At 53.6% G+C, this 27,979-nt stretch overlaps 1 protein-coding gene across 1 annotated transcript; it reads right to left on the reverse strand.

The window, feature by feature from the left end:
- Positions 1-10,943: 10,943 nt before the first annotated feature.
- Positions 10,944-27,502, reverse strand: AP3S2 (adaptor related protein complex 3 subunit sigma 2). The gene is made up of 6 exons (XM_016217168.2): positions 27,421-27,502; positions 25,247-25,338; positions 24,734-24,845; positions 23,905-23,976; positions 14,684-14,791; positions 10,944-13,089 (listed from the first exon to the last, which is right to left on the reverse strand). Exons 1-6 carry the CDS (start codon positions 27,487-27,489, stop codon positions 12,961-12,963), a joined length of 582 nt encoding a protein of 193 aa, XP_016072654.1. The 5' UTR covers positions 27,490-27,502; the 3' UTR covers positions 10,944-12,960.
- Positions 27,503-27,979: the final 477 nt, after the last annotated feature.

Here is a 27,979-nt window from a genome sequence, read left to right on the forward strand (position 1 = left end):
TAGAGTGCGGGAAGGACTTCCCAGGAGCGGGAGGTGGGAGAGGCAGAGAAGGGGAGAGGCCCTTTCAGGGCCTGGGACACACGGGGTCTGCCCTACGGCCGGGGGCTGGAGGGATGCCCGGCTCCTCGGTGCCTGGCTCCCAGCCTCCCTGCATTCCTCTGGGGCAGGCAGAGGCCCCTCCTCTCTGTCCATTTTCCTCAATTCTCAGCTCGCTGAGTAGAATGAAATAATAAGTCGTTTTTGCCTTTTTAAGAGAGGAAGCTGGGGGAGGCTTAACCTCTCGAGCGGCCGTGACCTTGGGTAGGTAGCTTTAGCTTCCTGAGACCTCCATCCCCATCACGATGGCGTTCACCGCTCTCCTTCGCTGGACAGATTTAGGGAGGAAAGATAGGAAACGCCAGGCGGCAGAAGCTGAAAGTCATCCCCTCCTTTCTTTTATTTTTATTTCAGAGAGAGGAAGGGAGAGGGAGAGAGAGAGAAACATCGATGGGGAGAGTCATTGATGGGCCGCCTCCTGTGCGCCCCCTGCTGGGGATCGAGGAGCCTGCACCCCGGGCCTATGCCCTGACCGGGTCAAGCCCCTATCAGCTCCGTCAGCACCACAAACCTCCTCCTCAAAGCCCTGTAACTCAGTGAGTTTTCCATCTGATCCCTGTGGTTGATGATTTGGGCCCTGCCTATGATTTCCCCCCCAGGCTGGAGGCCCCGTGAGAGCAGGGCCCGTTGGGCTGCTTCTGCCGACCAGCACTTGGCGCATGCCTGGCCCATAGTAGGTGCTCAGCACGGACTTGTTCAGTGAATGCACACACGGGCGAATGAACAAATGAATGGGTCAATTCGGGAGTCGCCTTATCGAAGTCTTTCTGGCCCATCTCCACTGGTGTCTCTGCCCCTATTCTTTTTTTTTTTTTAAATATATCTTTACAGAGAGAGAGGAAGGGAGAGGGAAAGAGAGATAGAAACATCAATGATAATGAAAGAATCATTGATGGGGGGCCTCCTGCATGCCCCCCGATGGGGATGGAGCCCACAGCCCGGGCATGTGCCCTAGCAGGGATTCGAACCTTGATCTCCTGGATCCTAGGTCGATGCTCAACCGCTGAGCCACAGCAGCCGGGCTTTGCCCCTACTCTTTCCCTGGGAGAACTGCCTGCCCTTCTGTGAGCCCACCTCCGCTCCTGGCTGTCAGGCAGGACACTTGCAGGGGCCAAACAGGCCTCAGGACTCACATCTGTCAGCTCCTCGAGGACTCCATTCATCCGCCACTCCCTGAGCCCGTGCGAGGGCTGGGTCAGTGTAGTCACCCACACGGACATGAATTCATCCAGGCACAACTGCCAGAGTGAGCAGCTGCCACCCATCACCCGGCCAGAGGAGGCCAGGGCCTGAGTGCTGGATCTTCAGGGCAATCCTGGGTGCCCATTTGTCAGAGGGAAGGTGCTCCAAGCCCTCAACATTTCCCTCTTTTTCTCTAGAGACCTGGCCCCAGGACCCTGGCTGCTCCGGGCGGCGTGGGCTTCCCACTGCAGTGAGGGGCAGCCACCCCCATCAGGCCTGGGCCGATGGCCAAGGGACACTAGTGGGAAGCCAAGTGTCCAGGGCAGGGCCGCAACTCGGGCATGGTGACGCCCAAGGGTGACGTAGCACGTGCTCCCAGTCCCCTCCATCAGGGCTAGAATTGGCCAAGGAAGGCCATCTGTATGGTGTCCCTAAGGGCTGGCACCCGGGACCCGTGCAGCCCCGGGAACTGCGTCTCACCACGGCCCCGACGGGGCCTGCAGCCCCCTCCCACCTCTGCAGCAGAAAAAGTCACAGATCCAGTTGTCCTAACCCGTTCTCCAAACAAAGAAAGAGGCACAGCCTGGCCCACCATAGGTTTTCCTGTTTGCTTTGGAAGCGGACCATGGGCCCAGCTGGCCGGATCTCTCGTCTCTGGGAAAGAGTGTCTGGTCTTCAAAGGTGGCCCAGCAGGCAGCCCGCTGACCTGCAATGAGAGGCCCCTGATCTGGGCACCAGGCCAGCCCAGCTGGGGGGCGCAGAGAGGGGCAAGTTCCACAGCCCCTCTTCTGTAATACTGAAAAGGGACCCCCCCCCCTTCAGTCCCTGCTGTGGCCAGGCCTGGCCATCTCCACACCCCACAAGACAAACCTTGGCACAGAAATCTTCCTCTCCTGCTCGAGCCCGGTCTCCGGCTCCTCACTGCCTGCAGAACGAAACCTCCACTCTGGCTTGAGCCTTAAGCCCTTCTGTGAACTTGACCCCCTGGCCTCTATTTCCAATGCCCGCTGTGGCCCCAGCTGCCGAACCCTCTGGGAGTTTTCACATCCTTGCGCCTTTGCTCATCCTGTTTCCACTGCCAGGGATGTCTTTTCTCTCTCTCCTGTCAAACTCCTACTCATCCTTCAAAACCCAGCTCAGACGTCACTGCCACCCTCTCGTCTGGGAGGCTCACTTCAGTGAGGCACCCCCGAGGGCCCCCGAGACTCTGAGCGCAAGGAGGATAGTATCTTCCACCCCAGGCAAGCACCTAGCACCCAAACGGTGGGTAACTTGTGCTTATGGAACCGATGCTTCAAGCAGACAATAAGAGACAGTGGTTAAAGATGGATGGGATTCAGGGTAATTCAACCCCTTGGTCCCAGCGGCAGGTTTCCCTTCCATCTCCCACTCTCCTTGGGGTCCCAGACTATCCACACAAACTACCTTTCTGAGTTTTGCCTTATCTGTGAGTCTCCTGTACATGACCTAATAGTTTTCTTTAAATCAACTCAGGACTCACTCTCCTCCTGAGCAGTACTGACCATGAATTGATGGCTGTGTGTGTTAAATTGCATTTCTTTCCGATACACATTTCAGTTCAAGACCCCTGACTTTAAAAACATTCAACTGGGTAGCCCCTAAAATAGTCCTGCCTGGCTACACGCACTCTGGGAATCACTGCTCCATCCCGCATGATGCTGGGGGGGGGGGGGGGGCGGGGAAGCATCTGTCTTTGGAGACAAAAGTTCCTCTAAATTAAAATATATATATATATATTAAGGTCAACAATGGTCATGTGAGAGAGTGTTTAAGGCAGAGCCACACCTGCAGAAGACATCAAGGGAAGGGAAAAGGCAGTTCATCTCAGGTAGGGGGGCAGGTTGCCTTCCGAAAAATGCCAGGAGCCTGGAAGGGGCGACAGGGGGAGGCCCAGCAATCAGGCAAATGACGGTGAGACACAGGCTCTCTCACGGACCTACTGCGGCCCTGGGTGAGCTAATCACGCTCACTCAGCCTCCGCCCGGCCTCCCAGCCTCTCAGCTGCAGGGTTAGGTGAGCTGGGAGCACGGGGACAACTTGAGGCCCATCTGTCTGCTCTGAAGGAGCAGCGAGTTAGGGAGGCAAAGACTAGACTGGGCCTGGCTGGCGTGGCTCAGGGGTTGAGCATCGACCTAGGAACCAGGAGGTCATCGGTTCGATTCCCGGTCAGGGCACAGGCCTGGGTTGCAGGCTCCTTGACCCCCAGCAGGGGGCGAGCAGGAGGCAGCCGATCAATGACTCTCATCATTGATCTTTCTCTCTCTCTCTCCCTCTCCCTTTCTCGCCCTGAAATCAATAAAAACATATTAAAAAAAATCAAAAGGACGAGCCTGGGGCCCCAGCACAGGGTACACTCTGGCCCCTCTGGCCTCTGACCTTCTCCAGGCTTCTGAGGCCTCCACCCACAGCTGTAGGAGGCTGGGCCTGGGCCAGCCCCCAGGGTGCTTCCTCTGGGAGCCTGGACACTGTCCACCCCGTGAGAACCTCGGAGGGCCCCTGACGGGAAGCCAGCTCCTGTCTCAGCCTCCGAGGCCCAATGCGGGGTGCTCAGGAGGGAAGGAGCAGAGGGAGCCTCGTGGAATGGGGGTGGGGGGCGCGCCAGCCATGGAGGAGCCATTCTGGGCTGTCGATCCTGCCTGGCCGCTCCCATCTGTTTCACTAAGCGCCTACTATGTGCCCTACCAGGAACAACCACCACCAGTTGGCAGCGGAAGAAAGCCAGGCACAGAGAGGTTAAGTGGTTTGTCCAAGGTGCACAGCTAGTTAGTGGCGGGCTCTGTAGGCTTAACTACACACGCTCCCCAGAGCATCTTCCTATCCCCCCCCCCTCGTTTCTACTGTGCAGCGCCTTTGAGGTCTAGAGACCACAGGAGGCGGTCACAGGCCTTTCAGTGTCACAACACTGGAGACCCGTCCCCGCTTCCTCTTGGCCACGCCCTCCTATCTTCCCACCGGAGCCCCACGTGTCCACTGCCCCACCTCAAAAAACAACAGATGACCTCAGGGCCCATCCAGTCCGACTCCCCTTTCACAGGTGAATATACTGAGGCCCAGGGGGCCCAGGCCATTAGACACTAAGCCGCGGTCAGATCTCAGGACCGACTGGGACTAGAGCTCTGCCCACCCGGGGATGCTGCCTGGCGGGCGTGGTGGCCCCGGGGCTGGGGTGGCGGGAAGAGAGGGCCCAAGTCACAGAACCCAAGGAAGGGCTGGCTCACCTGGGCCCCCTGCCCGCTGCGCGGCTGGGGGTCTGGAGGTGCAGGGTCAGGACCCCACGGGCCCCATTTGGAGGACCCCTTCCCAGGACAAGGGCGGGCACTGCGGGGGCTTTGATCTGTCTCCCCAGCGAGTGCCCCGCAATCCCGGAGCCTCCGTCTGCTCGGGGAACCCCCCCCCCGTGGGGTGCTCGGAAGGGTGGAGGGAGACCAGGGCTGTGAAATGGGTGCTTAACAACGGGAGTGAGTGTCTCTCCTCGCCCGGGGCCAGGGAAGGGCTTTGGACAGAGACAGGATTTCAAAGATTCTTGAAGAGTCCCCCGGGGCCATCTCCCCTGGCGGCTGTCCAGGTCCCCAGGGACTCCTCCCTCTCCCGCTCCCTCTCCCGCTCCCTGGGGACAGAGAGCCCAGCCTCAGTGCCGGTCACCTCTCGTCCCAGCCGCAGACCCCAGCAGGGCGCAGTCCCCCCTGCCAGCCCGGGCTCCCCACCTTCACTCCCCCAGAGGCTCCAGCAGCCCCCACCCTGGGCCACCTCTCCAGGGGCAGGTCGCCTGCCCCAACTGGGCCCACAAGAGGGGGCAGCGGAATCTTTGGCTCTCCCCAGGCCTCAGTGTGCCCGCCCGAGAAGGGGGCGTGGGCAGCAGACGCGGGGCTCCCTGCACACGCGCGCGCGCCTGGTCCCCACTCACGCCCGCTGTGGCTCCCCAGCACCCCGTGCCCGCTCCACGGCGCCCCACTTGCCTAGGTCCCCGGAGCCTCCTCTCTGAGGATGTGCGACCAGCCACCCGCACGCCCCACGAGGGCCTGACTCCTCCTGTCTTAGGCTTTTTAAAGGGAAGTAACCTGACCCGACCACTACTCCTCCCAGGTTAACCCTTTCAGGCCCCCTGCCCACAGATGGCGCCCGGATTTGCCTGTCTGGACCCGCCTGCCCGCCTGCGGCTCCCTGACTGCCTCCCATGGGGCCCCGAATGGCTCCTGGCTCCTGGGTTCCTGGCCTCCTGCTCCCCCCCCACCCCAATACTGAGTCCCCCTGTGGCCGCAGCCCAGGGCCCGGCCCCTCTACATCTGGACAGCATCTGACACTGGGGGAGGGGCACAGAGCCCAGCCTTTCCAGCTGGGGTGGGGGGAGCCCCAGGCATCCAGCAAAAGAACCCGAGCATCCCACCCGCCCCGAAGATGGGTGTTCCAGACAACTGAGTCTTGCCAGGATGTTAAACTGACTTTCATGACTCCCGGGGGAAAGGGGGGCGGCGGGGAGCGGTCATCAGAAAGAAGGCAGGGAGAGCGGAAGCCGGACTGAGCAAATAAAGTGGCTGGAGCCAGGGGACGTGCTTCTCACCCCAGATTCTGCTTGCAGACGGGGTGCGGGCAGGCCAGGGGCAGGGGCCTCTTCTTCTCTGAGCATCTTTTAACTGGGCACTACCCGATCGTATCCGTATTTGCTTCCTGCGGTCGCTGTAACAAATTAACCCAAACTCAAAACACATCTGGCCGGCTGGTGTGGCTCAGCGGTTGAGTGTCAACCTAGGATCCAGGAGATCGAGGTCCGATTCCCAGTCGGGGCTCAGGCCTGGGTTGTGGGCTCGATCCCCAGCAGGGGGCGCTCAGGAGGCGGCCGATCAATGACCCTCATCATTGATGTTTCTCTCTCTCTCTCTCTCCCTTCCTCTCTCTCACATCAATAAAGACATATATTCAAAAAGAAACAAAAAAACCCGCATTTCTTAGCTGATGGTTCTGTAAGTCCAGCCCAAAGTGGGTCTCAGGGGCTACACTCAAGGGCGTCCGTAGGGCTTTCTTTCCGCCACCCGCGGAGCACCTGGGTTTCTCTTTTCTTGCCCTTTTCCAGCTCCTGGAGGCGGCCCCCCGCATTCCTTGGCCTGCGGCCCCCGCCGTTTCCAAAGCCAGCCAGCGGCCCGTCCAGTCTTCCTGACATCGCATCGCTCTGGCCCCAGCTCCTCTCCTGCCCCCTGCTTCTGTTTTTGAGGATCCTGGTGATTACACCGCCTCCGCTCGGAGGGTCCCAGATAACCTCTCGATTTTCAGGCGGGCAGATGACAATTCTAATGCCACCCGCGACTTTAATCCCCCTCCTGCCCCACAGCCCATGGCACCCGGGGGCCTGGAAAAAGGAGGTTTACAGCTGTGAGGATGCGAGGCACAGACTTTATTCTCGTGTTATCCTGTGTTAATTGTTGTGTTAATTTTCCATACGAGCAACTTGTAAACCTACATTTGCCCCACTCTGTCTAGAATGACTAAACTTTATTATTATTTTTAAAAAATATATCTTTATTGATTTCAGAGAGAGGAAAGGAGAGGGAGAGAAAGAGATAGAAACATCCATGATGAGTCATTGATCGAACCCGCAACCCGGGCCTGTGCCCTGACCGGGAATCGAACCACTGATCGCCTGGATCCCAGGTCGACGCTTAACCGCTGAGCCACGCCCGGCCGGGCATGACTAAACTTTAGACACAGCAGAAACGGATAGGACACCAGTGTCCCGGGGGGGGGGGGGGGGGGGGGGACTGGGCCCTCAGAGAACTGGGTGGGGAACAGATTCATTGTATCCTTTCATGCTTTTGAATGTGAACACAATGTGAATACAAAATATAAATACAATTAAAAGTGTAAAACAGAAAGGTCAGAGGAGTCACGGATTTTTACAACATTAAGAGTTTAAAAGCTTTTATGTTTATGGATGAAACGATTTCATCGCCTGGGGTTTGCTTTGAAATAATCCAGGTGAGGTGGGGAAGTCAGGGCTGGCTGCTCAATCCAGCACGATTTCAATTAGGGGAGCCCTGGCCCGTTTGGCTCCTTGGTCGTCGGACTGAGGGGTCCCGGGTTCGATTCCGGCCAAGGGCACGCACCTCAGTTGCAGGCTCGATCTCAGGCCCTGGTTGGGGCGGGTGATGGAGGCAGCCAATCGATGTGTCTCTCTCACATCCATGTTTCTCTCTCTCTCTCCCTCCCTCCTGCTCTCTCGAAAAGCAATGAAAAAATATCCTCAGGTGAGGATTTAAAAATATATATATATAGGGGAAAATCAGGCCCTGGCCAGGTAGCTCAGTTGGTTGGTTGGAGTGTCGTCCCAATATGCCAAGGTTGAGGGTTCAATCCCCAAGGAGCTACCAGTGAATGCATACATAGAGTGGAACAACTAATTGATGTTTCTCTCTCTCTCTTTCTTCCTCTCTCTAAAAGTCAATTAAAAAAATAAAACATAAATAAAATAGGGGAACATCAGAAACCACCTTATGGCTCAGTCACTGGGGATCATGTAAATCATGTTTTACAAGCACTAGGAGAATCCGATTTCATTAAGTATTTAATAAGACCTTTCTAAGCATTACAAGAAGCCCAGCAACCACAAAAAGAAAGATTGAGGGATCTGACTACACAAAAGTAAAAATTTGCATTGCAAAACCCCACCACAAACAATAGCAAAAGGAGAACTTCCTACTGGGGAGGGGTGGGGACACATGCCTTTTCCTGGTCACTGCTAGGGCTCCGAGGTGGGGACGGTGTGAATTCATTATGCTGCTCTTATTAGTTTCGAGCATATTTTCAAATTTCTGTAATGAAGAGCTAACAATAATTTTAAGTATAGCCCGGCCGGTGTGGCTCAGCGGTTGAGTGTCGACCTGGGATCCAGGAGGTGGTGGTTCGATTCCCGGTCGGGGCACAGGCCCGGGGTGCAGGCTCCTCGGTCCCCAGCAGGGGGCGAGCAGGAGGCGGCCGATCAATGACTCTCATCATTGATGTTTCTCTCTCTCCCCCTCTCCCTTCCGCTCTCTGAAATCAATAAAGACATATTAAAAAATAATTTAGGTATATACAAGCTTCTCTATGGCAAAAGACAACTATCACACTGGACTTATAATATTTGCAACACACAAAACAAAGGATTAATACCAACAACATTCAGCAAGGTCCTACAAGGCCACTTAAACAAATAAAAGACGCCACAGTTGAAAACTGGGCAGAGGATTAGATTTAAAATCTCACGGGAGAGGAAATTTGAAAAAAGAAAAAGAAAAAAAAAAAAGGCCAGTCAACACATGAAAAGATGTTTGACCTTAGTCATATTCAGGAAACAATCGCAAAAACAGCGAGATGTCAGCGTTGGCCCTTGACACTGGCAAGGGTTTAGCTGGCTGGTCACACCCAGCGTTTGGCCAGGGTGTGGGCCACCGGCACGTCCAGGGGCCCCTGGACCGCTCGAGAATTGCTCAGAGCCCTCGGCAAAGACGGTTAAGAATTTAAGTGCCTCGACCTTTTGACCCAGGGGCCCCCCCAGCTTTGGGGGAATTCACCCCGATCCCAGGGGAACCCGACCAGAACCGAATGTCGGCCCACAGGAAAAGCTACGCGCCAGTTGGGACGAGTTAATTCTGTCCCTACTGCGTTGGGGTGGTGTCCGTAGCCCATCGCTGTCTCACAGCAAGTGCCAAAGTAACACACTGACTGACTATGGCCCTGTCGTCGCAGGAACGCCCGCCGCCGGGGCACTTGTGCGGTGTCACCGGGGTTGGGGTGAGCCCAAGCTTGTGCCCAGTGGTGAACTGAGCTGCCTCGTACCTGGGAATTTTTTGAATTGTTAGAACAAACATATACTATTTTTGTAGTAACCAGCACCAGCACCAAAAACATTACGATACTATTTTTTTTTTTTTTTTTAAATAAAGAGACCAGGCCCTGGGGGCGGGAGGGGGGCCGGCGCTGCAGCTGTGGGTGGAGAGGACAGTGCCCCAGCCTGCGCTTCCCGGAGCGGAGGTTTTATTTTTAATCTCTTATTGCTGTTGTTTTCAAGACTTCAGTTTGGGTGTTATGAAATTAATTAATAACATTTTTTTTGAAGGGAAAAAAACACCCCCGCAAAGCAGCTTTATTTTTATTTTAAATCCTTACCCGAGGATGTTTTTTCCATTGCTTTTCAGAGAGAGTGGAAGGCGAGGAGGGAGGGAGGGAGGGAGGGAGGCCAGTACCCCGGTGCTGCCACTTGGGCGAAGCTGGGGACTTGGTGGGGCCCAGAGCGAAAGCACCCGTGAGGACCCGCGAGAGCCAGGGCAGCCTGGAGCAGGGCTGGGCCTGGGCTGGGTGTCGGGGTGCTGGCAGGGCGTGACCCGGGGCACTGTGGCTCAGGGAGGGGCCTGCCGGGAACGCCCGCTCAGCTGTCCTCCCGGTCCCCGCGCAGCTCACAGCTCAAGGCCAGGCGTTGTCACCCAGATAGACACCCGCCCGTTTGGCAGTTTGGACCCAGAGATTTCCCTCCAATCAGCGTGAACTTTAAACAGCTGACCGGCCGCCTGGCACTCGCCGGGGCCCAGCTGGTGGAGAGGAGGCAGGCGGTGGCTGGGGACCCCATGGCGGGAATTTCAGAAAACGCCCCAAGGGGCTGAGTCCAGCAGCATCTGCGAGGGAGCCACGGCCTCGGAGGGCCGGTGCTGAGGGAGCGGGTCCGGCCACACTAACGAACGAAGTTCCAGAAACGTTTAGCAGGTGGCAGCTGGCACCCCAGCCTGCATGTTACACAGGCACCTCCCTGGAGAGCAAGGACGGCACCCTGGCCGGGTCACACGAGTTGCCCTCTTCACGCCAGACAGGGCGAGATTCAGGTGGCCTGTGACCACTGGGGAGCCACTCGGCGGCTTGGAGACGGGTCAGGCTGTGCCCACCCGCCACAGGCCTGCTCGTCTTCAAACTCCTCTTCGTCAGGGAAGCTTCCAGACTCTACCACCCCCCTAAAGCTTTACCCAGGGGTGGCCTCCATAACGGGCCTGGGACCCCACGGGCGGGCCGGGCCAGCAGTCACTGTCCCCACCATCCCTCTGCAGACCTAGGCTTTGAGGCCCACCCGGTCCCCACCCCCAGGACTTGAGATCCACGTACCAATCTTCTCCCAGGGCACTGCATCTACACCGACTCCCCTTCCTCCTGCACCGCCCCCCCCAGCAGCCAGTATGGATGGAGCCCTCCGTGGTCCACACCCACTCTCCCAGTTAATCCTCGAGGCAGGAGTCGCAGAGGCTGTCCCAGAGCTGGAGGGTGACGCCCCCTTCCACGACCCCCACTGGGCCAGACAACCCCTCCACGTCCCTTCCTTTCACCGCCTCAGTTGGAGGGCCTGGTGGGGGCAACTGCAAGCCCAGGCCATGTCTCCTTAGCTCCGGGCCCTTGGCCCCAGCAGGGGCGTCCAAACATGGAAACTCCTCCCTGGACTCGAGATCCCTCCACCGTCTAGACTCGCCTCTCACTTCCCTGTCCACGGGCTGGGCCAACCCTCGCCTCAACCCTTGGTCACAGCGCTCAGCCCCCTGGCTCCCACCGTCTCTGGGACGATGCTCCTTTCCCCTCCCGCCCACTCCCAGGTTCCCAGCGGACGGAGGACCCACAGATCTGTGAGCACAGCCTCAGCGGTCCATTCATTCAGCAATTGTTTATTGAGTGCCGAGTCCCAGGCACTGCTCACGGCAGCTAGGACACGGCACCGACAGGAGACGCCCCCACCCCCACCCCGAGGGGCCCGCGTGCTAGCAGGGGACAGACAGTAACTGCAAGCCCAACAGCCAGGTGTGAGCATCTGCGGAAAGGGAGGCGGAGCCAGGAAGGGCAGGGGCGCTGCACGAGGTGGGGGTGCCACTTCGTCCACACGGGTGGTCTGGGAGGCCCCCGCTCCCTAGTGGAAGGTAGCTTTAGTAACAAAACGCAGGAACTTCTTAAATCCTCTGAACTGAAAACACTTGTTTCTACCAGGAACAGGGGAGGGGGCTCAGTGGCTTAGAGGAGCAGGGGGAGTCTCACTGAACAGTCTTTATCCTTAATTTTTGAACTACGCGAACTAATTACCCACATCTCTGCTGGGCCTGGTCACGGCCCTGTGCTTGTCACAATGAGGAGGAAGTCGGCACTGCATGTCTCAAGTTCCTATTAACCAGGCCTCTGCCACATTAAGACCCAGCCCCACTCCCCTCCCCCCCTCCATTGCCCTGGCTTCACCAGAAACGAAACCAGGGAACTGTGACTGAGACCCGGCTGCTGGCTGAACCCTGTCTTGTGCACCAGGCTTTGGTGGGGTTTTTCCTTAGTGTGGCCACCTGTCCATGGCTTTGCAAATAGGATGTAGCTGTGACCAGTGCCCCAAGTGAAAGATGAACCACTTGAGACCCAGGGGATGTCGGCTCCTAGCAGATGTCCTGGTCTTCAGCCTCCCAAGCCCTCCAATCTTCTGCCAAGGGGGTCCCCATCTCCTCATGGTCATTGTAACTGAATGTCCACCGGCGTGTGGTCAGTGCTCACAGGCGCCGAGTGCTGTCCTTGTGGCCCACACCTTGGCCCTGATCACAGCCTGCAAACAGGACCCCTTTCAAGGAAGTAGTTCCATGAAAATGATTAACCTTTTCCAAAAGACTGTTTCAACTCTTCCCCATTTCAATGAGTGTTTTAAAAAAGAAGCGCCACCCAAAGAGAGAAGAGGCCCCAGCCACGTGGCTCAGGGGGTTGGAGTGTGGTCCCAACACAAAGTTGCGGGTTCGATCCCTGGTCAGGGCACACATAGGAATCAACCAATGATGCATGAATGGGTAGAACAGCAACCTGATGTTTCCCTCTACCTTGCTCTTCCCAAAAATCAGCTAATTGAAAAAATTAGAAAATAAACAAAGAGGGAGGAGAGGTGGTCTGGACAGGTGGCCCTGCTGGTGATCATCTCACAGGGCTCCACAGCAGCATCGGGAGGCCTGAGAACACAGCCTAGTCTCCAGGCAGCAAGCTCCCTATTCTCACAGCAGCTCGATGCCGTCCCTGAGGCCTGGCTGTGCTGGAGAGATGGCTGTGGGGTGCTCTCCTGATCAGCAGCAATGTGGTGGGCGTGCACCAGGCCTGTGATCGGGATTGCTTCCTGCACCTAGTACCCGTGAGGGCAGAGCTGGGGCAAGAGCGCTGGGAGATGTACTCTGCAGGAGTGGTACTCGGAAGGCTTGGCCACACGAAAGGATTCTGGGGATGACAACCTGGCAGAGCCAGGTCTGAAGGGCCAGCCCTTATCCATCACCTGCAGGAGTAAATGCTATAGGACCTCAGGTGGACAAGGTCTAGTGGGGTCCTGGGAAGCAAGGGGGCCTCTCCATAGGCCCCCAATCCTTGGAACAGCTTCATGCGGGAGGGAGAGAGGGCAAGTGGCTTGGACACATTGACCCCCCACTAGGGAAGCCAGGGCCCCCTCACATCTGCAGTGGTAACTTGTCAGAGACTGGCCCGGTGGCACATGTGGGAAATGAGCCCTTGCCAGCAGGGACACAGGACTCCCCGTCTGGGCCCCCAGACAGCGCGGGTCAGGTCCCAGGCTTCTCTCCCAGGGCTCAGAGTGGGTTCAGCTGCAGGGGTGGCATGGATCTGCTTGTTTCACGGAGTCCAGTTCAGCCCAGTCTTCAAGCCTCAGACAAACTGGGACAAATTGGGGACCTTGATGTTGAGGTCGCCGATGTTGATGTTCCGCGGAATCTCTGGCAGGTTGATGTTTTTCACGGCAGACACAGCCCGGGCAGGGGCCGCTGAGAGGCCACCCTGAGGAGAAATGAGAGGTAGGCGTGAGATGAACCCCCAGTGTCACCAACTTAATGCTCAGAAACACCAGCAACGGAGGCCTCAAGAAAGTCCAACCTGAGCATGCACAAGGCCAGCTCTGCCTCCCTCCTCTCTCATAAGCCAACAACTCCATCTTCAGGTGAGGTGGGGCTGGTGTAACACGGACTAGACCCCAGCTCCTGAAGGTCATGGCTTACGCTGCTTTATTGGCCCAGTTCCTCCCAGCGCCCAGCCCACAGCCGGTGCTCAACAAATGCTTGTGAAAATAATACGAGACAGTTTAATAACCAAGCTACACTCAGTATCAGGCACTTTTAAGATTACAAAACAAAGCAAAACCCTTTCCTCGAGACTGAGGGATCTTATAAACAAGCGCAGTCACGGGGAGATTTTTACAAGGAAAACGAATGTCACGGCTCAGGGCACCTGCTGGCCAACTAATAGTGTGAGATGGAAAAGGACAGACGGTCTAAATGTCATGTGGCAACAAGGTGGGAGGAAGGACCAGCAGGAGGCTGGGTGGACCCAGACCTGCAGGGACTGGTAACAGACTCAGACGGTCGAGGCGTCTACAGCCAGCCCGCACCCTCTAGGCTCTTGCCGCTGTGCAGAGGGGGAGATGCTGTGCACAGAGGGGGAAATGTTGACAAGGACCCTCAAAATCCTTCCCTCCTCTCTGTCCACCTTCTGGATCCTGAGCCCGATCCAGCCCTCACCCAGCAAGTCTCCATTTCTTCTGGTTTCCAGCCCTCTCGCCTGAGTCACTGACTATTTCTGGAAGCCTCCCAGCCCGCGTTTCTGGAACTGCAGTTGCCACAATAGCTGTGGTCTGGAAGAGCTCTTCAGCAGGACTGCCAGTCCTCACTCACAGAAACAAGCACCCCTGCTTTCGCAAGACCAAGTTCCGTTGCAGAGCAGGGAAGCTGTTCAAGGCACTGGAAAGTTAAAGCGGCAACTTGTTCTGCGACTTTCGCAGCATGGGAAGGTGGCCGACCCCTGTAACCTCTCCTCGCCAGCGAGGCTGATGAGGTGACGGAGACCCCGGGGGGGACAGGATGGATTCACTGGGAGCTCCTGCACTATGTGGGAGTGGCGGGGGGTGTTATTGTCAGACCCAGCCCAAACTCCACAGTGGCTTTTTATGAGGCTAACTGGAAACAGGAAATTGGCAACTCCGAGGTATGAAAGACGCCACAGGAGTGGCTGCTGGGAGATCAGGCTTGTCTAGCACATGAAATGGAAACCACCCTACAATCAGAGAAGGGCACTGGGCCCTTTGTGTGGCGTGGAGAGGAAGAATTACAAGCCACAAAACACGGCCATGTGTTGTGTCCCGCCCCCCTCCCCGAGCTGCTTGTCTTCCCCACCATCTGGCTTTCCCATGCACACTTTCAGCCTCATTCCTACCTGGCCTTTAAATCTGTGAGCTCTGAGGGACTCAGGGAGGAAAGAAGGTGAGTGTGAAACATCCCTAAGGCTCCACAGCAGCACAAACCAGCCCTGTACCTACCCACGCCCCCTCCTGCCCAGCTGCTCCTGCACCAGCCAGGGCCGAGTACAGCTGTGCACTCACCTCCGACTTCTCCAGCCTGTTCTGAGCCTCAATCTGAGCCACGATCTCATTCATGTTTGTCTCCAGCACCATCCCACCCATCACCACCTCCTGCAGGATGTAGTGCACCTAAAGGGAAGCAAAATAGGAAAGGTCAGAGCACTGTGGCAGTGCGTGCGGCCCATAGGGTACCTTGCGAGTGCTCCCACAGCAGCAGGGCGTGGGACCTGACACAGCTCCCAATCCACAACGGACATCCAGGCCCCTGGATCATCCACCTCTCACGTGGTGACAGGCGGGCATCATTTCTTTGAGTGGAGACAGAGGGGACCTAAGAAAAGTTGGGGGTACCAAGCGCAGGTGTGGGGAGAGGGCAGCCAAGAATCAACAGTAAACTGTGTCCCTAACAAACTGGAGATGCAGCCAGATCATAAGGATGGTCTTGTTCAGTGACAGCTGCTGATGGATGGGTGATCTTGACGGGTCAAGAGGAATGTGGGTATACACCTCAGAGAGCCCCGAGTTAAAGGACCAATGTGAAAAAGGGAGGCAGGGGAAAATGAAACCTGAAATCCGAGTCGGGTGGGTGGCAATAAAAACCACACAAGTGGAAGAAAGCCACTAGGTAAAGGTCCTCAGAAGCCCTAACCCCAGCCCAAAACAGTGCACACTGAGCAAGTACAAACTGCTGAGCAATAATAATTCACAACATTTGCTATTCCAGCAAGCACCTAAAACCGCGACACCAGCAAAACTCGTTCAAGTGTCCAGAGAACAGAGGAGCTACACACTCCAGAGTTCCTGGCAAATGCACTGGAGATTCGGTCCAGGAATAATCACAACCAGGAACAGCTTCATTTGAACATAAAGATGAGATAATCCCAATAAACTGCAGGTCACCTTGATGGGAGGCGAAGGCAATGGGGAAAATGCTCTCGGTGACAAAGCTGAAATCTCAACAGGGGAAATGCTGGGTGGAAACTATGTTTTACAAGCCCAAAGTACATACATTTACAGCCACACTTCATGACTGAAAGTGGGAGTTTATAATTCTGTCCTAATAAAATTTTTCTCTTAAAACCCTTCAAAAGTAGGAATGATTGCTAGAGTCGAAACGTCTACCCCACTGCAGGCAATCTAACCTGTTCAAGCCTCTATCCCCTCCTCCCCACGCGTCTGGGCAACTGGTGTCCTTCGTGCTTCTTTTCCAGGGAGCTGTCCCGTCGTCTCCGTCTCAAAGGTACCCGCTTCTATAATCGGGTCTACCGGGCATCCACCTTGGCCCCACTCCTCTTTCCTGTCAACAGAAGGCAACTGCTTGAGCCCTTCCCCGCCTCACCCCCTGGAGGCAACATGAATGTTCTGACCAAGAAGGGGACCTACGAGCTGGAGCCCTGGGCTCTGTTGTAGGCACAGAGGAAACAGGGAGCGAGCGTGGTGCATGCCGAGGAGCTGATGGTGCTCAGGCCCAGTGGGGCTCCTGCAGGGTGTGCCTCACCTATTTGGAGGAGCTGAATCAAACAGCAGGTGCACTGTGAGCTCACGCACATGGAAGAGAAGGACCACACTGGGAGCCACTGGAGGAGAGTTATGTGACCAGGTAACCTGCTGGAACTTCCCAATGGAAAGAGCGCACCTCTGCAAACTGGAGCAGGGCCAGTAGTGCGGCTGACTCCGCCGCCAGGGCCAATCCTAACCCTCACACCTCCTACCACTCGTCAAGGGGATCTTACTGAGCAGTTCTGCAAAAATCAGAGACCTCATTCCAGGATGAGGTGCTAAGCACCCAAGGCCTGGGCCAAGCAAAGTCAAGAATGGCTGAGGACAGGCTGAGACGACTGCCCTCCTCTCAGCGACGCTGCTGTGCCTGTGATCATCTCCACGCGGCACTCAACCCAGGGCACTGCTCTATTTTCACCTGTCTCTTCTCTGCCACCTTGGTTTTCTTGGAGGGCAGATCTCAAGTTTAACAAAGAGCCGGCGACCACTAATAGAAGATCCAGTCTCCCATATAAACAGCCAAGTGTGGACAATGTTTCTATCCCCTACTGGCTCGGTGAGTTTTATTAATTCCTAGGAAGGGGCTCCTGAGAGTAAGGGGGGGAATTTGTGGTAGGGGAGTACAAACCACCTCCTAGTCCTTGCTAGAGGCTGTGGTGGTTTGTTAATAATCCAAGGGCACCGGGGACCCTTTAAGAGGGAACAGTGGCAGGGGAAGAGGAAATTATATGAATCATCTTGGCTCAGAGTCGGTCTCTAGTTCCCACATTATCTGTTTTTGAAAGAAATGGAAGAAGAAGAGCATTGAGACGCCTCCAGAGACCAGGTAGAGAAGCCTCCCCTACACTCTCACTCTCGTTCCAAAGTCCAATGTCTTATCAGTGTTTCAAGTCATGCTGAGGACTGCCTGTCCCCACGTGTCGCCCTTTATCTCACATGAAGATGTGGAATGAGATTCAGGCCCCGTCGGCCGAGTCTCTGCAGGCCCAATTACCATGAACAAAACGGGTGCAGAGAGCAGCGCCCAGCACACCTGGTCCCGAGAGGTTGACTTTCTAGCCAGGGACGAGTGACACGCTGAGATGCCCTGGGGAACTCGAGCATGCGGGGCTGTCTGGCCCCCAGCAGCTCTGCCAAAGCAGAGAAAACAGTGTGCTGTGTGTGCAAAGCTCCATCTTTTCTTTTTCCTGCTGTCAGTGTCTCCTGAACTACGTTTATGACCTCCCCTGGTCTTCAGGCTGGACACCTCCACCATCTTCTCCAGATGCCTTCTTGCCATGAAATCCCTAAGACTCCATCCCCAGCTCCTGATATTCTTTCCTCTCTGTCGCTCACGAGGTTGTACATTCTTTCAGTGCAGCGCACACGAATCTAGTGGAGCCGTCTCACATACAATTGGGTTTTAAAGTCACCAAGTGAGAAGAAATCAGCCAGGAGCCCTTATGTCACCCACATGGTCCCAGCGGCTCATTTTCCCTCCATCAAGGAAACTGCTTCTCTTCTCCAGCTGAGCACTAGACGGAGCGAGTGGTTTGTCCGGGGACCACACAGATGGAAAACATGCCTTGTACCTTTAAGCACTAACATTGCAGGCACAGTGTCATGCTCACGACAGGCAAGTGACAGGCAAGTGACAGGCATGGGAGAGCAGAGGCGAAGAGCCCATTCAAACCTCCCGTCTCACTCAGGCCCATGCTGAATGAGTAGAGCTGTGGGCAGAATCACTCTATATTTAGAATTTTTAGACTCTCTCTTCTTGCCGAGTGACTTGAGCTGAATCTGCACGAGTGAAATCATACACGTGAGCCCACTGGACCCACCAGACACAAGAGAGTGGGTCAGGACCCAGGCTTCCACTCACTTTCACCGAGAGAGTGTGACATGCAACAACGTCTACTGTGAAGTGTGCTTCGCGTGGCAGGGTGGTAAGGGCTGGAAGGATGTGGAGATAAGAGGTGGACCTTGTCCTCCCAGGGCTTACACTCAAGTACAGGACATAAAGCCTGCGGGGCATTAGCGGTAATAAAAGGAAGGCTGTGATATGTGCCGTGGCCCAAGGACAGAATGCTGCAAAAGTCCAGAGAAGGGTGGGCCTCAGCCTAATGGTCCATGGAGGAGGGAGTGACCGGTTTCCCAGCAACTCATTAACTAACTATTCCTGGGCCCTGGTAACAACTTTATTGATAAAAGGCCACTTACTCCTCCCCTCTGCATAAGGACAGCTGACTGTAGCCAAGTGCACTCGCTGCATAGCATTCCTTCCTTCTTAAAAAACAAACAAATGAATGAATTCCTATTAGGAGCCCGAGTTCCCTGAAGCAGGACTTTTTTTTCTCGTCTAGTGTTCCACCCGCCCTTGCTTCCTGCCTGTTTGCCGTGCTGGTCCCAAACGCCAAGCACAGCGCCGGGTAAGGAACGCGACCCAGGCCCTGTTCTCCTGAACCCATCCTCTCTCTGGCTGCCTGTGCACTAACAACACATGGTCCCAGCCATCTCTTTCTACACTGAGGATGCAAAGGCAGGAGAGGACACCCGGGGCCCCGCACAGGCATGGAGCCCTGCGTCTGAATTCTGTCCCTGCTACTTACTAGTGTGTGGCCTTAGAGAAGCAAGCGTCCTGGCTCTAAACCTCAGTTTCTTCATCTATACAATGGGGAGACTTGAGTCCCTACCCAATGCCAGTTCTAAAACTAAAACAGGATGGTGCAGCTATTATGTGCCTGACACTTAAGTACCTGATGGCTACTAGTTGATGGAGTGACTGCAATCAGTCTTCTGGACCAGCCTCCTTCCCAACGCAGGGACTTATCCTTTGGCTCCTTCACCTCGGTGTAGAGAGCTCATGCTGTTCCCGAGCTGCCTGGTCTACTGAGCAGCAGCAGTGACCATCGGGAAGCTTTCTACTGAGCTGCAATGTGCACGGAGCCATGTCCATCCCTGGCCAGGCCTGTGCCCTCCCTACCCGCCATCCTGTGATCTACATCCCGGGATGCCATCACTCACCCTAATCTGACCACAGGGCAGGCAGTCAGGGAGGTGAAGCACAATTCATTTGGCCATCAAAAAAAATTTCCAAATGCCATAAAGCTGTTTCTGAAGAGATAATCTCCATTCCATGCTTCTTGGAAAAGCCTGGGGCCCACCCCGCCCTCTCTAGCCCTTCACTTGAGGAATCGAAACCTTACAAAGCTGTGCCCTCCTTGCAGACTATAAATAGTTCAGTGTTTCTGCAGCACAAAGTCCAAGGCAGGGGATATCAAGTGGTGAGCGAGAGGTGGGGGGTGTACAGAGAGGCTCGGTGCTGGGGAGAGAGCTGGTGAAAGTGTCCCCGCTTTGGGTCGGAAAAGGAGCAGTGGGCTAGAAGCCCAGGGGTCAGGCCCCATCAGCAGGGCATCTTCCCCTCCTTCCCTGAGGTTTCCACAACCAGCATTACACATAACCCTTGTGGGTAAATTCAGGTGCACTGATTCTGAAAACCTAAAGGGACGTACTTGTTTAGTGACTGGGGGGGAAACCCAGAAAGTGCTCAGCTCCAGGCTAAGACGTGACTTCCCTTCAGGGCTGCCAGCAGTTAAATCACGGGGTCAGGGGCCTGGGCATCCCTCTGAGGTAGCTGCTGACAGTGTCTCCTGACAGTGTCTCATGGTGCAGACCCTGCTGGCTTCAGAAACAGGCTAGGCAACTTCTCTACAGAATGCGAATCTGACCTCAAGGTCACAGGCAGATATGCTGCCAAGATTTATCGACTACGGAGACCTAATGCAGTGTGTTTTCCCCAACTAATAGACCCATCTGCTTCCAGACTCCTAATAGTACCCAGAGGCAGGCTCCAGGTCATTACCAGTGCTGTGCAGCGGCCCGCCATGAGACTCTGGGAGTTAATGCAACTCCTGGGCCAGGGTGGAGGGATGACATGCAGACAACCTATCAACATATCTGGCTTCCAGCTCAGACTTTGCCTTGGAGCAGCAGGGAGATTTACTCTGTTTACTGTTCTAGGCAATAAAGCTTAGGGAGAGGGGACTTTCTGCACTCTGCAGTCAGTGGGCCTAGAGGACCCAAGGTGGTAAGCACGCAACAGATGCATGTGGCACGTACAACATCTCTGAGTCAGTTCCCACATTTGCCCAGCCCCCTCCCTAGAGACGGGAACACTTATGGTATCGTAGATTTTCTAAGAAAACACCTGAAAAAGGAAGACAAGAGAGACCATTTAAGAAGCAGGAAAGGCCAGGTGGAGCAGCCAGAAACACAGATGAAACACTACGTACGTACACTGTGGGGTGAGGAACCAAGGCTGCTTTAAGAATGAGGACATGCCCCTCTGTGCGGCTCGGCTGGCTGAGCATCTTGCTGATCTGTCACTTGGTGATATTATCACTCACTTTATTTTATTTAAATGTTTTTATTGATTTCAGAGAGAGGAAGGGAGAGGGAGAAAGACAGAAACATCAATGATGAGACTCATTGAACATCTGCCTCCTGCTCGCCCCCTACTGGCGATCATCCCGGAATTGAACTGAGACCTGGTTCATAGGTCGATGCTCACCCACTTTAGTAAGACTATTGGACATACAGTACCCAGCACAGGGCTGGCACTTGGCAGATCACCTGGCTCCCCTGCCCTTGATGACGGCTCCACTCAGGAATTTATACAACCCTCCTTGCTCTCCTCCCTTAGCACCGATCATCTCAAATTGTCGTCACACCTTTGTACTCACCCAGCTTGCTTAGGTTGGGACACACACAGCACACAAGGGCCATCAGTGCTGCATAACATGCTCCCACACCAAGGAACCCAGACTCTCAGCCAAAAGCTGCCGAGGGCCCCCGTCTACCCCGCCCCCTGCACTTCAGAGACCAGCCTCAGAAACTGTTTCTTCAGTCCCATTCTTCCCTCTCTACCTCTGATCAAATATCCTTAAACGAAAGAGCCCATGAGTAGAGAGTGTATCGTTCTGTATAAATACTTAGACACAGTTTTATGAAGTGCAATGCGCAGATAAACTATATATATTTGACTAAACTCAGTGCTTGTGATGAAACCTGCAAGAGAAAGGAAGACAGAGTGCCCTCAAGGACTGCCATGCCGCTGGAAATCTGCACTCAACTTGTGGGGTCCTTCCTGAAATGCAGCTACTCCCAGACCAGGGAACTTCTCCCTGGGACCCATCTTGCCAGCTGGGCGAGGAGCTTCCTGAGTGTAGGACGGGTTTCCTTTCCATCTTTGTATCTCTGTATCTAACACAGTGTCCTCCTCATTAATAAATGCTTATTGTTTCTCTGATTATCAGAGAAAAAAAGACAAAAACACTCTCAGCAGACATGAGCTCTCTGCCAAGGTCAGAACAGACAACTTGAGAACAAGCTCTATAGGGAGGGAGGCAGCTGGTACCTCCCTCCCAGCTATGGCAGCAATTCTTTGTTAGGGAGTAGAATGGTGCCTGAATTAGAAACAGCCCTACATGAGGGCAAAGATAAGCTAGAAATCTCACTAAGAGAAAGTCACCTGCCAGAAAACACCTTTAGACATTGTAAAAGTGAGCAGAGTGAGAGTCCAACTCCTTGCACCATCCCTTTTCAGAAACCCCAGGACACAGGGAGAGTGGTTTCCTGGTGTAATTACTGCTCTATGAACTGTAAAAGGAATCTGCAGCGGCCTCGAAACACTGCGTGGAACTTACAACATTTTTATGGTCTTTTATTTCCTTTTAAAGCCATGTCCAGTCAAGCACTGGGACCTGGAATTACTTTACTGCTCTAGCAGGCATCCCCACAAATATGTAACAAACAACATTAGAGCGATAAGGCAGAAACTCACAATTATCTCAGAAGATAAGAGAAAAAGCTCTTTAAAAAAAAAAAAAAGATTTTTAGAGAGAAAGGGAGAGGGGGAGAGAAAAACATCAATGATGAGAAAGAGCCACACCTCTCTGTGGGGACAACGGCAGGATTGGGGACTTGTGCCCTCTCCCCCCTTGCTTGGGAAGTTCCCCTTTCTCTAGTAAACTTACCCCTGAATCCACCCTTTGAGATGTGAATTCATCTCTGGACTTGTAAGCAACAGGCGGCCTCTAGGAAGGAATCGGCTCTGAAACCAGGTGGTGAACCCCAAAGTTCACCTTGTAGTCCACAGTTTTAAAAAATTGTTTTAAAATAGCCTGGCCGGGCGTGGCTCAGCGGTTAAAATAAAAACAGTAAGACCTTTATAGAACACATTCCTCCATTTGCTCTGTAGTCTCTTTATCTTAACCTTTACTCTTACACTGAATCTCTTTAAATTAACTGAAGTTTCTTGAGCCATAACCTTTTTCCCTTACTGCTGCAGTACGGAAGGGAACTAGATTAGAACTAGGGCTCTCCCTGACAGGAATGGCAAGACAGCAGCAACTCTAACAGCTGGCACGCCTGAGACACTCTAAGTGCTGGCACAGGGGGGCCCGAGGTCTCTGAGGTTTCTAAGACCCTTTCCCATGGAAAGGGAGCATGAGCGTGTCGAAAAGGCTAGTGAGCGCCAGCAGCCTCACGAGCTCAGGGAGCCCCAGGCCAGGGACAGCCAGTCCTCATCCAATGTCCACGTAGGTGCTGCAGCTTCAGGTGAAATGATGTATAATGGAACCAACTCTGCCACGGGCTCACTGCTATAAACAAAAGTTCCCACACTGTCTCATCAATGTGATAACGCAACAACAATGAACCAAAGGGCCTTATCCGGGGACCAGAAAGAATAGGGTTCTGTGATCCCCGGTGCCAGGCTCCTCGTGGAGCAGCAGAGTCAAGCTAGATGCTGAGAGGAACCTCACCGCACCTCTGCAGCCAACCCTGAGAGTTAGCCTGCAAAGTGCCACCTGAGAACCCTGAGAGTTCACTGGGACTGAAAGTCGCCTAGGCAGCAATGCTGGCAATGGTGCATCTAAAAACACCTGCCTCATCATGATGGAAACAGACTAATAAAGGATCATGGCTTAGCAATGAGCATGTAGTCTCCTAAAAACCACCACCTCCTGCCAAGGGCCAAGGGTCACAGTGACAACAATCAGCTGAGGAAAAACCAGGACTGCGAAAACCTGAGATGCACCTGCCTCCACCAGCGGACGGCACTGGGTGGGGCATGTGCCCAGTGGGATAAAATAAACTGGCAGGTGCTCTGCCCTTGCTGGCTGCCGCCCACATCTAATCTGGCGCCTGAGGACAGAGGCCATGCCTGAGGACACGAACTCTGAACCACTTCAATTCTGCCTGGAAGCTTCCCCACAGAGCGTCACCTGACTTTAGAATACACTACTGATGTCTTAGTGTATTACTGTTCAGGAAAAATATAAATTTCACCAGCTAAGTCAAAGTTCTGGGTCCTGATTATTCCGAAGCTTCACTCTCACTGGACTGTTGCCGGGGAAACTCATTTTACAATCAGCATAAAACGATTCATCTCACTTTTGGCCTGACAGCCAGTAGTTCTAGGGATGTCACTGCCGAATGTCAGAAAGTCTGTCTGAAAAGATGAACCATGATACAGGCCCAGTAGTAATCTTTGTGTGTGGAAACTGGTAACAGATCTTAGCAAAATACCCCAAAACTATCACACCTAAGTTATTAAATAAAAACAGGTTTTTAGGAAAGTCCCCAGACTAAACAAACAAACAAAAAACAAAAACAAAACAAAGAACATGAAGGCAGAGAGGAGGCTAGAAATGTTCGAGGCTCTTAGTTTTCTACAAACTCTGGTCTGGGAGAGAAGGTACCTTATCCATATGGAAGATCAAATCCAATTCACAAACGTTTTCGAAACATTTATCCAGGGTCTCCACGAAAACCTAGGAAACATAAAGAGAGGTAAGGAAGAGAAATGGGGAATACTCCTATCTTCATAAATATCATATCTGAAAGTAAAAGGGATTGTCCTCATATTATTTACCTTATGGTAAATCTCAAACAAAACAAAACCTCTTGGTTTTCCTATCTTTTCTCTCCCACTTTCCTCTCAAGTTTTTAATTTCTAAGAGATCATTTTGTTTGTGTTCCTTGTTTGTTTAGCAGCCAGTGTTTGTCTTCTTTTATTACTCTATGGTTTAAAGATAAGGGGTTGTTTCTCTCTCTCCTTTCCTTTCTCTAAAAAAAATTCAATAAAGAACATTAAAAAAAAGAGAAAGGGTTTTGTTTTTTTTAAAAAAAAAAAAAAAAGAGCAGTCATATGTATCTGTTTTTCCTAGAGCCTCAAAACACCATTATTCAAGATAGTGAAACTGAAGGAGTCGGGAGAGAGCTTCGGCAAGGCAAGAAACAGAAAAACAAATCCAAGCCTGCTCAAGTATGGGATCAATTGAATTCTGAAAACAAAGACCAAAATGTCAAATTTAAAAAATGAATGGGTATGTTGATCAAGAAAAGTGACTAGACTTGGAACAGGAAGTGCTTGGAAATCGAGAAGCTCAGTCTCATGGCACCACCTGGTGGACATCTGGCAACTTTTACCAAGATCACTAAAGAGACGGACAAAAGGATCTGCCTAGTGGCTACTCAAAAACCCAGTGCAAACTAAAGTGCCTGCCACCATCAGCTGACTACACATACCTGGATGAGGTCCAAGATCCCGAGCTCACTCTCCGACGAATCCACGCAAAATACAAAGTAGAGGGTAGCGTAGTGCCGATAGATCAGCTTGTAGTCAGGGCCACCAATCAAACTGTGGGGGACGGGAAACGTCTAAATGCCTGTATCTCAGCTGAACACATCAAAGAGAAACTCTGTCCCAGGGAATGAGAACGACCCAACAAAAAAGAGGAGGACAGGCCAGAGGACAGGGCGGTTCTACGAGGTGAACACAACCAAATTTGGCAGTGGTGCCTAAAGCCACTTTACCTCTGCCCATTCTCCCAGGAACCAGACCCCTAAGTGAGTAATATCTGAAACACAACTGTCTAACAACTTCCAAACAAAATCGGGTCTCTCCCTCAGCCGACAGTGCCAAGGTCAGCTCCAGGTGCATTGGGTACCCTCCTGACACTTGAGTACTGTCCCAGGAAGCAATGACGACGGCCACCCAAAAGTGGGTATATGCGGAGAAAAATAAAGCTGATCATTTACCTTCCACCCTCCAGGAAGTTACAGATGTTGTCATCCCTTTTGAGGACTAGATGGAAGGTCTCACGAACAATCTGCTGTTGAATTTCTTCTGGCTACAGAATAAAAGAAATAAGGCGAATCAGTGGGGACGACTGAAAATACATCCCACCGATGGAGATGGACAGGGAGAGATGCGCTTCCAAGCTGGGAATGACCTGAACACTTGGCACCAGTTTCCAGAAAAGATAAAAATTATGAGTTAGAAAAAAAATAAAAATAAAAGGGGAACCTCTGAAAAAAATGGACCAAGGCTCTGTTATAGGAATTAAGGCCCTATTCTCCTGGCTGTGTCTGGTCAGTAGCCATTATCACTCTGAGAGGTAAGCTGATATTTCTTCACAGTTAATAACGAAAAACAGGAGAACTGACAACTCTCAAGCAAGGTAAAAGGAAATCTGGAAGGCCTGGTCCTGGAAGTCTGTCCTCCCGTAGAAAACATCTACAGCAGGGTAAATAACATCAATAGGTCTAACAATGCCAATCCAAACGTGGTATATCCCTACGGTGGAATATAATTTGGCAACAAAAACGGTTGAAGGACTGATACATACTACCGCATGGATAAACCCTGGAAACATACTGTGCTAAGTGAAAGAAGCCAGTCACAAAAGACCATGTATTATATGAGTCCATTTATATCAAATTCCCAGAATAGGCAAATGTAGAGAGACAAAGTAGATTAGTGGTTGCCTAGGGCTGGGGCACATGAGGGGAAAATACAGAATAATCGCTAATGGGTAGGGGTTCCTTTTTGGGGTAATGACAATGTTCTAAAATTGTGGGGATGGTTGCATAACTTTGTGACTCTACTAAGAAACCACGGAATTGTACATTTTTAAATAGGTGAACTGTACGGTAGGTGACATAGCTTAATAACACTTTAAAAAAACTGAGAGAGCCCGGCCGGGCGTGGCTCAGCGGTTCAGCAACGACCTTGGATCCAGGAGATCGAGGTTCAATTCCCGGTCAGGGCACATGCCCGGCTGCAGGTTCGATTCCTGGTCAGAGGGTGCGAGAGGCAGCCGATCAATGACTAGTGACTCTCTTATCATTGATGTTTCTCTTTCTCTCTCTCCCTTTTGCTGAAATCAATAAAGATATATTTAAAAAAACAAACAAAAAAACACAAACAACTGAGGGAAAAATTCACACACACACAAAAATGCCAACACAGGCTGAGCGGATATACCAAACGCTAATATGTTTTTGCCTCGACATAACTGTTTAAGAAAGTATAATCTAGCTTAAAAAAGTCCTATGAAAACGATAGTTATGTCTTTCACTTCTACTTGGCAGAAGAGGAAATAAAAAAATGAAAAATGAAAGAGGGTTGTGAGACTGTCCACCGACACAAAGGTTTTGTTAAAAAAAAAAAGAGAGAAAAAAAGGGGGGTGGAGTTAAGGCTTGAACATAGATTTCCTCTTTCCCTTCTCGGACTTCATGGGTCCACGCCCATCACTATGTCACATGATAACATTACGGGGCGTTTCGCGGCAGGAGGCGAAGGATGAAGCCAGTGTTTGTGTGTGTGGGGGGGGGTGTTGTTTTTATTTTTGTTTTTTTCAGAGAAACGCTTTTGGAAAAAAACCAAGCTCCCATTCTCACTGACCGAGCAGCCAGCTCTCGTTCCCCACTTGGAAACCGACTTCCCCGGGCCCCTGAACCGTCCCCGTCAACACGGACACGACACGCCTCCAAGGGAGCCCTTCTCCTGACTCTCTGGCTTAAAGCAAAAAAAATAAATAAAAATAATAATAATAACTTTCAGAGGCTGCATATGCCTTCCTCCTGGGGAAACTGAGTTTAAAGGAGAATGAAAGTGACTTAAATCTGTCGTTTCCCCCGCGAGGCGCCCCCGCCGCGCCCCTCACAGGCCCCTGAGCCCCGAGGAAGAAGAAGCGTCATAAAAAATGGCCCAGAAACGCCGGGTCCGTGAGAGCCGGGGCGCGGGGTAGGAGGCCGGGCACCGGCCCGGGCCGGGAGGGAGGCTCTGGGGCGTGAGGGGCCCGCGCGGGGCCGGAGCCCGAGGCGCGAGGGGAGGTCCGCGGGCGCCGTCGGGGCCTCAGGGAGGGGAGGGGACGCGGGGGCCTGAAGGGACCCTGGCGGGGCGTGAAGGAAGCTCGGCCGCACTCACGAAACGCTGGTAGAAGCGGACGAGCCGCGGCTTCCCGTGGTTGTTGAAAACCAGAATCGCCTGGATCATCTTCGCCCGCCACGCTCCTCTGGGCCCCGCGGCGTCCAGACGACATCAACTTCCGCCCACAACACGGGCACTTCCGGTGGGTGAGTCGCTGAAAGGGTCCGGCGGAAACGCAACACCCTCCCGTCCCCGCCCGCTTGCCTGTCCCCGGCGTCCATAGGGCCGGATCGCGAAGAGTCCGGCTCCCCGGCTGCAGAGCGTGGGGCGCGGGAGGGCTGGTGGGGACCCCAGGACATCGAGGCTGCGGAGGACCGTCACCTCGGGCAGCGTTGGCTGGCTGGTCGCGGCCAGGCCAGGACGCGAGCCCGGAGCTGTGTTCTTCGCCCAGATCCACCCGCAAAGCCCAGCACGTGGGGCGGAGCGGGGGGCAGGTCCTGGCTGCAGCCGCGCCCCTGCAAAGGGGCGGCCGGGCCCCCCCTTTCTCACGCTCTCTATCAACACATCACGTGCTGCCTTCCCGCTGGGAGGTGCCAGCTCGCTTAGCCTTTCCCCA

The sequence above is a fragment of the Miniopterus natalensis genome, chromosome 22 (genome assembly GCF_054644295.1).
Source record: "Miniopterus natalensis isolate mMinNat1 chromosome 22, mMinNat1.hap1, whole genome shotgun sequence".
Lineage (NCBI taxonomy): Eukaryota > Metazoa > Chordata > Mammalia > Chiroptera > Miniopteridae > Miniopterus > Miniopterus natalensis.

Bases quoted from the DNA above. Each gene is read 5' to 3' on its own strand.
- AP3S2 (XM_016217168.2), bottom strand. From the start codon at position 27,489: ATGATCCAGGCGATTCTGGTTTTCAACAACCACGGGAAGCCGCGGCTC. The intron at 25,339-27,420 runs GTGAGTGCGGCC...TTTATTCTGTAG, and splicing joins TCCGCTTCTACCAGCGTTTC to CCAGAAGAAATTCAACAGCA. The intron at 24,846-25,246 runs GTAAATGATCAG...CGTCCCCCACAG, and splicing joins AACTTCCTGGAGGGTGGAAG to TTTGATTGGTGGCCCTGACT.